This window comes from Apis cerana, linkage group LG11 (assembly GCF_029169275.1).
Source record: "Apis cerana isolate GH-2021 linkage group LG11, AcerK_1.0, whole genome shotgun sequence".
In the NCBI taxonomy this organism is placed as follows: domain Eukaryota; kingdom Metazoa; phylum Arthropoda; class Insecta; order Hymenoptera; family Apidae; genus Apis; species Apis cerana.
In genome coordinates this window covers 14621057-14632185 of record NC_083862.1, presented here as the reverse complement: position 1 = coordinate 14632185, position 11129 = coordinate 14621057, and the positions used below count along the sequence as shown (strand labels likewise).

Here is an 11129-nt window from a genome sequence, read left to right as displayed (position 1 = left end):
AATTTAAAAAAAAAAGAGATTTTTATGATAAAAATAATGGATAAATTTATTTAATGTATGTTTAATTAATTGTTTGATTTTTTTTTATATATTTTTGGAATTTGAATATATATACTTATTTTTAGAAAGATACCTGTAATAAAATAAGGACTTATTACTCATAACATCATATTATCTTATCTGTATGATAGGTTTTATTCTATCAAGATAGGTGTGGTGTTATACTTTACTGAATGAATTTGAAGGGATATCATATATATTGCATTAAAAGTAAAAAATTATTTGTGGTATGTATTTTTTTAAACATAAGTTTAGTTCTATTATAATTATTTTTTTAATTAAATATATATAACATATTTTATATTATTTCATGTTAATTACTATTAATTTTTTTTTATGATTAAATAATTAAAATTATTAAAATTATTATGGAAAATTTATTAATTTTATATATTATATCTTTTTTAGTTGCGATAAAATGGCAAAGTTTTTATATCTTTTTATTTTTATTGCATTAAGTAAGTATTTTTTATGGCTGAATTATATTATAAAATTTAAATTAATCTAATGTTTTAAATTTTCATTATTGTTTGTTCTTAGCTGTATATGCACAAGAAAATGCACTTAGAAATCTTCCATCATCTCTTCGAGAATGTTATGAAAATAAATATCTTTTGGAAAGAGATAATAGATTGCCACATACTTTAAATACATTCATTGCAATACTTCGTAAAATTGAAAATACAGAGGGTCTTAATATGGATCTAAGAACTCTGTCGATAGCAATTCTACATCGGTAATTTTCATATTTTAAATTATAATATTAAAAAAATAATTTCATTAATATTTCATTTACAGTTTTCGACAAGACGGTATTGCTCCAAATCCTTCGATTCCTACTCAAGATGGAATATCACCCTATGCACCAAATACCCATCAATTTTTTCGTTTTGCTCAATCTCTACGTCTCATACCTGGAAATGCTTTCAACTTCCCTAATAACAGTATTACAGATGTTGAAAGAGTATGTATATAATTTAGAATATTTTTCATATCTGCATATATATTTATATTATATTATATTATATATATTTCTATAAGTATAACTAATATTATAATAATAAAATACTTAACTAATAATACTATTTATATTGTAGTGTACATTACATTTTATGTTATCAAGTAGCGTTGAAATTTATGAACGAGGAGATGAAACAAAAGTTTGTAGATTTGTAGATACTTATAGATATCCAAGAAATGTTAAAGATAAGCATAAGACGAAGACTGAAAATATTGCTAATGATGTAGAAACTTTATCATTTGATGAAATGTAAGTAAAAAAAAATTATATAATGTAATTGATATCAGAAATAATATAATTTTTATACAGAAAAAATATGAAGCATAAAAATAAAGATGAACACATGGTTGATCCAAACTCAATTTATCAAGATCCACCACCCAATCACCCAGATAGTGCTCGATTATCAGCATTAGTTCTTAGTAAATGTCCTGTGGAAAATGGTGTTGTAAAAACTCCGTAAGTCTATGATTTTTTGAAGAATTATAAAATTAAATAATGAAAAAAAGAAAATAATTAAAGGAAATAAATGAATTTTATTGTTGCATTAGACATTAAAATTATTAATAACTTTAATAATTTTCTTAGATGGGGTGCAACTTCTTTTGGGTTAGTACTTGCTGGAATAGCTTCAGCTACACAACCAGGATTAGTAAATCTTTATGATTTAGAATCAGATATTTTGCAAAAAAACAATTCACTTTTAAAACAATTGACTATAGAAAATAAATGGTTGGCGACTTTTGCTGGTAATATTAATTTTTTATAAGATATAAATCATTGATAAATTATTTTTTAAAATAATTATATGATATTTAATATTAAAATTGTAGGAGATTTAGCAGAAGTAGCTTTAAGACAAGGCCCTCTAAATGACAAAACAATTAGTGTTGGAGCAACTGGTAATTGGAATTCTACTGCTTTGCCACGATGGTATTTTTTAAATTCTAATGATAAATATGAGATGACAACGGCAGAAATCAGAGGAGATTTAGATGGCTTAATTTTGGCCAATGAAACTTATAAATGGTACAATACAATACCTAACTTAAAACTTTCACAAATTTTTGATATGTATTATAGTTCATTAGGAGTTTTTGACTCTTCCATTAGAGCATGTAATAGAAGAAAACTATTTACATCTGTTGCATCACATGAAAAATTGATTGCAGAGGTAAATTATTTTAACATTTTGATTATTTTTTTTTCAAAAATATAATAAAACTTAATAATAGTAAAACTTAATAGATATTATAAAGATAGAAATTTAAAAATTAATGAAATAATTTAATGAAATAAAAATTTTTTTTAATTATTGTTATTAATTTTTTCAGACATATAGTGCTGCTTTATTACTACAACCTGATTTAGCAAAAGCAACGCTCGACAATCAAATAATAAAAAAATTTTCAGAAAATGCGGTAAATGAATTAGAAAAATATGTGCGTAAGTATTGATAGAATTTCATATAAATGATTTAGAATTATTTACTGAATTAAATATCAAAAATTTATAAGATATGATTTATAATACTTTCATTTAATACTTTTATAGCTTTACAAATGAATAAGGATCTTTCATGCGTTGAAACAGATAAATTATATAAATTTAATCAAATATCCATTGATTTGACAATCATTTTGGATACAAATTGGGAATTTTCTGCGATAAAAGTTATTCTTGCATATTTACTAGAAAATGTAGATATAAATCAATTTAATTCCAACTTTACATTAATAAATGGTCATAATGGAATACCAATGATTAATAGCACTTATAACATTTTGGATTTTTATGCTTATAATTCATCACATTATGAAAATAGTATGTATTAATCTGAAATTAAGAATGAATTAATTATAATATACTTTTTTATGATGTATGATATGAATTTTTTTTTTAGTTACTCATGGTTTTGATCTACCTAAATCACTCATGAAATTAGAAATGTATCTGATGAATAAACTTAATACTGAACGTAGTCGTGGAGTTGGTGGTGCACGTTCTGATATTGTTTTAATTATTCCACGTACTTCTGATATATCTAAAACTGATAAAGAATATTGTTTGCAAATTATATCACGAATGCGAGAAGAAATTCCAGGTAAAAATTGTATATAATTATACATAAATGTAATAGATATGTAATGAGTTTTTAAACTAGATAAATTTATTTTTATAATTCATTATTAATATTTTTAGATACAATGATTTTTATTATGGCGTATGGATCCAAAGATCCATGGTTCGATTTAACTCACAATCGTACGACAGATTTATTTTCTATTGGGATCGGAGATACAGAAGAAACTTTGAAACCAATAGTTAACATGGTTATTCCAAGAATAAATCAAGGTAAAATAGGAAAATAAATTTTAATTTTATAATTTTTTTTAATATCTTTATTACTTGTAAAATATATTATAGTTCCCAAACGCTTGATTAATACACAGTGTGGATCAGATTATATCTCATCTGGATTTTCAAATTCATATGATGATTATGTTACACCGAATGGTATTAATTTTTATAAATTACATCCTAATTATTTTTATAACAGTGATAATATAACAAAAATAAAGGTAAATATTTTCATAAATATTATTAATTATTATAATTACATATAATAATGGAATATTATAATATTAATTATATATTATTTTTAGATTAAAGGCACTGAATCAGATAGTTTAATTGTATGTTCGTCACGAGAACCATTAGATATCAATACAACAAATGCATCACAATCATGTGTATCAATATCAAATGAAGAACACAGCATTACTGTTTCTTGTAGTGATGCTAATTTTATTCATGAATGTCCATCACTTTATATATCGATAGCTTCAAATGCTTCCACTATTTCTTATCAATGTACTGGTAAGTAAAAATTATATTTTAATGTTTTATGAAATTCCATCATGGTATTAATTCATTTCTAATGTATTAATAAATCATATTATATTTTTTATCAATATAATGATTAATGAAAATTATATATAATTATACAATAGTATGTAAATAAAATTTTTTTCAGATTTTCGAGTTTGCAGAGTTCCCAATTTAATAAAATATACTATATCTTACGAAAACATGGTATGTATCAGTGGAGCAACTAAAATTACATTTAATTCTTTTATTTTAATAATAATGTTATATTTTTTAAATATATGATATTATTTAATTAACAAATTTTATAAATAAATTTAAAAATAAAATAATTATAATAGATAAAAAAAAAATAAGCTTTAAGTCTCAATAAAAAGTTTTGTATTATATTTTTGAATAATGATTTTCTGTTTAGAAATATGTATTCATTATTAATCAATTTAATTTTGTGTAATATATTATAAAATTAAAAATAATTAACTATGTATACAATATTTTTATATAACAGAAATAATAATGAAATAACAATTTGTACATAACTTTTATAAATAATATATTATCAATTTATAATGCAGAGAATATACTATGCTTTAAATAAAAGGTTTACAAAGAATAACTGTATGATCTATTCCACAAGCAACTTTTTTTACTTGTGCTCCTACATTGACCTATAATAGAAATTATCATATTTTAATTATTATTTATTACTTTTTATCGACAATATAATAACAAATTTACCTTCAAGGGGAAATATTGGTCTTTACAATCTCCTAATCCTAAAGATCCAAATTTGTTACAACCCCACATATATAAATCACCAGTATTTGTTAAAGCTGCAAGATGGTTCATACCACAAAATATCTTTATCACCTAAAAAAAATATTATTTACACTCTATCTTTTTTAGTAAAAAAATAAATAAAATAGACTTACTTTTGTATTCTTTTGATATGCATTATTTCCAAAAAGTGTAGCTGGAATTAAAGTTGGTTGCACAATTTTTGTAATTTTAGGACCAAAACCAAGAATACCAAAACCCCATACATAAACATCACCTGTATCTATTAAATACTCATATATTAAATTATTGTAAACCATATAATAAACACATAATTTTATAAATATTACTTACTGTTTAAAACCATACAAAAGCAACCACCACAAGCAATATCTACAATATGACCTAAGTGTTTCAATTTATCTATCTCTGTGGCTATATTCACTTGTTGATTTCCATCTTCCACAAACAACTGTGCATATTCAGAATTACCCCAACCAAATACTTTTCCTTTATCTGTAATTATCATATGTAATATCTATTTATTATATTATTTTTATATAAAATAAAGTTATGTGATTTATTATAGTATTAATACATGAATATTGCAGATACCGCTGAGTGCTAATACACAATCTGCAACACATGCAACTTTTATAATATGTTGTCCAGCCAAATCTCCTTTTACTAAACTTGGCCTATATTCATTTCGATAATGTGCTAATCCAGTTTGTCCATCTGCACCCCAGCCAAAGGTATAAACTTCACCAGATTCTGTCAAGAGTATGCTATCATATAGCAATAAGGGAGAATTCTCAAATATTGTAATGAACTATATATCTAGTGTTAAGAATTTCTATACCTGTGATCTTGGCCAGCTGTTATACTTTTAATCTTTTTTCCCTTAATGCTAGGTATGTGATGAATAACTGTACTTTTCTCGTAATTTTCATTCAATATTATAGGACGACCACATTGTCCATATGCATTATTTCCTAATGTAAATAAACCTTCGTTTGTTAATACAAGCAAATGTGCTCTTCCAGCTGCTATATCTAGGACTTTAGTAGAAGAATCTTTAATTGGTAAATTAATAGGTCTTGGTTCAGTTATTAAACCATTGGGAAATTTTTTATCTTTTTCATCAAAACCTAATAGCATATTAAGAATGTTAGAATATATGTATTTCTTGTATTAAAAAATATAAATAATTTATGAAAAATTAAATTTTAATGTAATAAATTAATAATAAATTATCTCTAGTTTAAAAATACTTTTTAATATAGTTCTTACCAAGTTGTGAATCTGTATTTATTCCACTTCCATATAAAATATTTTTATCATTGGATCTCACAGCAAAAGCAGTAAAACCATAACCACAAGCAATATTTGTTACATCATGCCTTTCTCCAAACGACAATCTTTTAGGTTTTGGAATATAAGAAATACCCTTTTCGTACACTGTCGATTTTAATGTACCAAGAGCACCATGATCTGCCATACCCCAAACATATACTCTATGATCTCTTTCATTACTTATTGGATACTGAAAAACTATATTAATATTATAAAAAAACTAAAGAACATTTTTTCAATAATAAATATTTATTTAACGTTTTAAAAAATTTAAACTCAATATGGATGAATTTTTTTATATTTTTTCTTATAATTATTTTCTTACCTGGTAAAGTTTTTGAAATTGGTTTTTTGTTCTCAATTTTATTAAGTTTTATAATTCTACTCGATTTTTGTACTTTATTTTTCAAATTTATTTTTATTGTATTTAACATGGTTGTTATGATTTTGCATAAAAAATTCTACAGATTTGTTATAAGCGTAAAAAATTTATGCTTTAAATAAATTTTATTGATTAATCAAATTATTAATTGTTTGATAAATTTTATAAGTTAGAAAGAAACGTAATTTTAATCATCTTTAGAATATAGATATACTATGAAACTCGTTAATAGCAGGCTCGATTTTCTCGTTTCTTTTAAACTTTCTTTTCGAGAAACTAAAGCTTTTATTTCATGTATAACGACTATATATCGATACTTAAACGCGGACAATATGAATAATGAGATTATGTCACATTTTGTTAAAATCGACATATGTACATATACATAATTGCATATATTAATTTTACATCATAAAAATAATAAAAAATTAAATAATTTGAATAAAACTTGAATTTTCATTATTTTCATTATGTTATATTTAAACTTTCTTTTTGAAAATAATAAAATATTTAATAAGCAAAAAAATATGTTTTAGATTTCGATAAAATTTTATTTTTTAATTTTTATATAAATTTTATTTTTTTAATTTTTATCAATAATATTATAATTATTTTAAAATATAAGAATGGACAAATGATACAAAATTATTTTTTAATTAACAAACACTTTGTTCAATGTTTAAAGAATAAATTATAATAAGTATTATGATATAGAAATAAATAAGATTAGAACATTTGTACTGGCGTATTTACATGATAAGGGTCAAAGAAGAGTACTATGCTTATTTCTCGTGATGCACTTACATCGCGGATGAAAATAGATTTTTAGTTATAAAGTCACACAGATGTTCTAGATATAATTCGTGGTAATTCTACGAGTGAATTGGCAGCCATTTTTAAACTGCTTATTTAGTATAATAAAATAGAAAGGATATGAATAATGAAAAATTGGATCACAAGATAGTAATATGTAAACGCGTGAAATTAAATGTAACGTGATCGATTGTGAAGAAAGAAAAAGACAATTCCGCATTTGTCGAAGAGTGAATATTCGTTTCGAGTGGACGGTGCTCGAGCGAATGCACTTCTTCCCCGTGAAATTGATGAAATGGTGAACTGTCAACACCTCTATAAGATGAGAATATGAATATAATTTGAATTACCATAAAGAATAAAAATCGGTCTGTTTGAAAGTTAATTGTGACAATTGTAATAGGGAGAAATAGTTCGAAGCCGAAAGGCCCCGGCTAAGAGCGATGTCGGTTTTAACATGCAAGAAAACAACGAATGCAAAGATCGTGGGTCTCGAATGCTAAGTTCCTATAATAATGGCAGATAATGTACACAGAAAATCCCATAAGCTATCGGATGGTAGTAGAAAAATATCGAATCCAGTGCATCGTACAACTACTGAGACGATTCGGTTAGGAGAGCCAGAGAAACTGTATCAGCCGGTTAGTTTGACTACTTCGAGCAACGTGACGGCCAGTAACCAGTGTCGGAAAAAGACATCGTCTTTCCAGATTACAAGCGTTACTGTTGGTTCTCGTATGAGCAATGATGCCGGTGAAGATTCAAATGATGATCTTGATGAATCGCATACGGAGGACAATTCGGTCGAACATTCGCGTATTACCGACATTGATATTGAAACGCCTAGCTATTCAGAAGATACTTTCTCCAAAGAGGATGTATTTTTTAATACCAGTAATGCTGCCCTCAGCACTGCTCCGGTGATTCCTACAAGTTCTCAGTATGGTTTGGCAATTGTTCCCTCTGAAGGAAATAATGTCAGTAATTCGGTAAATGATAGCAATATCAATACTTTGGATATTACATCTGTTACCGACAACAACATTATCAATTTACTTTCAAGTAATGTTAAACAAGATGCAGATTTACGTGAAGTACATTCACATGGTAGAAATGAGAGATTCAAAGTTGTTAAGATTGAAAGTACTGAACCATTTAAAAGGGGCAGATGGACTTGCATGGATTATTTGGATCATACATCAGTCAATCAACCAACAGCAATCAGTACACCAAAAGTATCAGATCCAAATGAGGTATGCATATCATATGGAGTAACAGATAGTGGAATTGTTATACCTGATGCACCTAAACAATCAATTGTATCAGAAGATAAAGGTATGGGCATTGATACTAATGGACAAGTATCTGCACATGCAGATGTGCATACATCAATTGGTGTACCAAATAATTCTACATCTGTTTCAAGTGCTAATTATGCAGTAAGCAATTCAATTCCTCCCAATGCGCAGCATAATCCAACGCAAGTTCAAACACAAACTAATGTTCAGGCACCTTCGCAAATTCCTCAATATTTTCAATCTTCAGCTCAACAATTGGCATCTCAACAACAACAGCAAAGTGGCCAGGGTTCCACATTACCTTCTAATCTACAGCCAACTCATCCCAATAATTTGACTCAACCTCAAAGTATGCCCCAAGGTTCTATTCCTATTATAACACAAACTGGTAGTAGCAATGTAACATCTCAACAAAATATACCTCATTCAAAAGAAGATACATATGTGACAGTGAGCACACAAAATCAATCATTACCAGTCCAAAATGTTTGTCAACCTTCTGTGCAGCAAACACCTGTACCAACATCACAGGCACCTAATATTCTAGTTTCGCAACAACAACAACATGCTCCTCAACAACAGCAACAACAACATCCTCAAAATCAACAGCAACAACAACCACAGCAGCAGCAACAACCTCAACAATCAATACCTAATCCAAAAACAATGACTCAAATATCTGAGCCATTGACTGCCATACAAGGAATGCAGAGCATCCAAAATATTCATAAAGTTCCTCAAACAGGTGCACAACAAACATCATCAACTATTCATGCTCCTGGTGCACCAGTACAATCTCAAGTGATACCATCATCTCAAATACAACCAACAACTTCTGGTAGTAATACTCAAGTACAAATGGCACAAGTATCAGCTAGCTGCCAAAATGTTGTAGGTGGTATGCAACAGGGAAATATGACATTTCATCAACCAGATCCGGAACAGGATTCTATTTCAGGGATTGTAGCTGGATCCACTACCCAATCTGCTGATACTACTCTTTTAGAATCATTAACCGAAGTGACTCAAGGCAGTGATGAACATCATACCCTCGAAGATAATGAAAGGTACATTTTATTTAATATGTCTTAAATTATTGAAATCATACATATTCACGGATAGTTTTCATATATACCATCTTTAGTATTATTAACTAAAAGAGTATTTAATAGAAATTTCTCCTTTTAGAAACAGAAAACTAATTTTTAACAAGATTGTGAATTTAATTGCTACAGCATCTACATGTTTCAGCATCTTCATAAATAAATTTTCGCATGTAATTTTTATTGCAGTATGTCGGGGACTAGCGCTGTAGCAATTGATAATAAGATTGAGCAAGCCATGGTAAGCTATATATATTTTATCATAGGGATAATTATTCAATAATAGAAAACAATGTTGAAATTAATAGAATATTTTCTTGTAGGATCTTGTTAAGAGTCATTTGATGTTTGCTGTACGAGAAGAAGTTGAAGTACTCAAGGAAAAAATAGCTGAGCTTATGGATCGTATAAATCAATTGGAAGCTGAAAATTCAATTCTGAAAGCACACGCGACTCCAGAAACATTGGCTCAATTGAACCAATCAACAGCAAAATTACCCCAAAACAATTCAGGAAGTGGTCAATAGGTAACCATTGTACATAAGTTTCTATTAATACTTTGTCAAGTACATAACGGATAATATAATTATTGTATATACCTTTACGATTTTTAGAAATTTATAAACAATGAGATTTATTATATTATACATATTAGCATTAGTAATCTTTTTTTTAAGTAAATTAAAGATAATAGATTATTTTTTACTATTTCAGTTTACTGTTTAGGAAATATATATATAAATAATAATTTAAATCTGTAAATTCAATTTTCTTTCAAAATGATAATCATTTTGGATATATATATATATTGTTACGATCTTAGACAGAAACAAGGACATATATTGAGTGCATGCCAAGATTAAGCAGCATAAGTAATGGAGTTGATATTGTTTTATGATAGATTCAAGATTTTGAACATGTTAAAAAAAAAGAAAGTATATAACAATATGAAATAGGCAGCTAGACATTCCTAGATTATTTTTCCTATTACCTTTGCATTTGGCCAATTTCATCCACCATAAATTTGATTTAAAAAAAGAAAATTCAACTTAAGAATTTAATGCTTGAAAGATATTTGTACTATTTTAAATTACTTGTGATTTTATGTTGATATTTTGTTATCATTTTCATTCATAAAAATAGTTTTTACATTCGCAAAACTATGTAATTTTCATTATTATTAAATATCAAATCTCTCATATTTTGTAATTTGTCGTGTTGTAGTCTGATTTTTAAAATGATATGTATTATATATAATCAACGACATGCTGAAATCCAGGGAAACAATTATTACTGGTATGCATTAAAAAAAAAATCTACAACTTCCTGTCAACATTTTATGTTACATCTTAACATGCCTAATAAAAAATTTTTAATTGTATAATAATTTGTTAAAATTCCTAACAAAAAATGTATTGGTATGATACAAT

General features: G+C 26.4%; 3 protein-coding genes across 6 annotated transcripts; 2 read left to right on the top strand and 1 right to left on the bottom strand.

Moving 5' to 3' along the window:
* Positions 1-178: 178 nt before the first annotated feature.
* LOC107995985 (uncharacterized) lies at positions 179-4359 on the top strand. Its single transcript, XM_017053820.3, has 15 exons — positions 179-287; positions 469-518; positions 601-796; positions 859-1024; positions 1158-1330; positions 1391-1540; positions 1670-1830; positions 1915-2255; positions 2416-2527; positions 2636-2905; positions 2985-3185; positions 3284-3436; positions 3509-3663; positions 3748-3961; positions 4119-4359. Exons 2-15 carry the CDS (start codon positions 479-481, stop codon positions 4253-4255), a joined length of 2469 nt encoding a protein of 822 aa, XP_016909309.1. The 5' UTR covers positions 179-287; positions 469-478; the 3' UTR covers positions 4256-4359.
* A 147-nt stretch (positions 4360-4506) lies between these two features.
* On the bottom strand, positions 4507-7165 carry LOC107995986 (RCC1-like G exchanging factor-like protein). Of its 2 annotated transcripts, none has more exons than XM_017053821.3 (8): positions 6429-7165; positions 6041-6301; positions 5610-5898; positions 5363-5535; positions 5102-5263; positions 4903-5030; positions 4709-4840; positions 4507-4638 (listed from the first exon to the last, which is right to left on the bottom strand). In XM_017053821.3, the coding sequence occupies exons 1-8, from the start codon at positions 6535-6537 to the stop codon at positions 4561-4563; spliced, it is 1332 nt and encodes a 443-aa protein (XP_016909310.1). In that variant the 5' UTR covers positions 6538-7165; the 3' UTR covers positions 4507-4560. The 2 variants fall into 2 exon arrangements, with proteins under 2 accessions (XP_016909310.1, XP_016909311.1); XM_017053822.3 differs by having other exon boundaries at positions 6041-6293; positions 6429-6569.
* A 373-nt stretch (positions 7166-7538) lies between these two features.
* Positions 7539-11080, top strand: LOC107995868 (protein bunched, class 2/F/G isoform). Of its 3 annotated transcripts, XM_017053592.3 has the most exons (4): positions 7539-9663; positions 9889-9940; positions 10023-10226; positions 10414-11080. In XM_017053592.3, the coding sequence occupies exons 1-3, from the start codon at positions 7814-7816 to the stop codon at positions 10224-10226; spliced, it is 2106 nt and encodes a 701-aa protein (XP_016909081.1). In that variant the 5' UTR covers positions 7539-7813; the 3' UTR covers positions 10414-11080. The 3 variants fall into 3 exon arrangements, with proteins under 3 accessions (XP_016909081.1, XP_016909080.1, XP_028521576.1); XM_017053591.3 differs by having other exon boundaries at positions 10023-11080; XM_028665775.2 differs by lacking the exon at positions 10414-11080 and having other exon boundaries at positions 9785-9940; positions 10023-10204.
* The last annotated feature ends 49 nt before the right edge of the window (positions 11081-11129 follow it).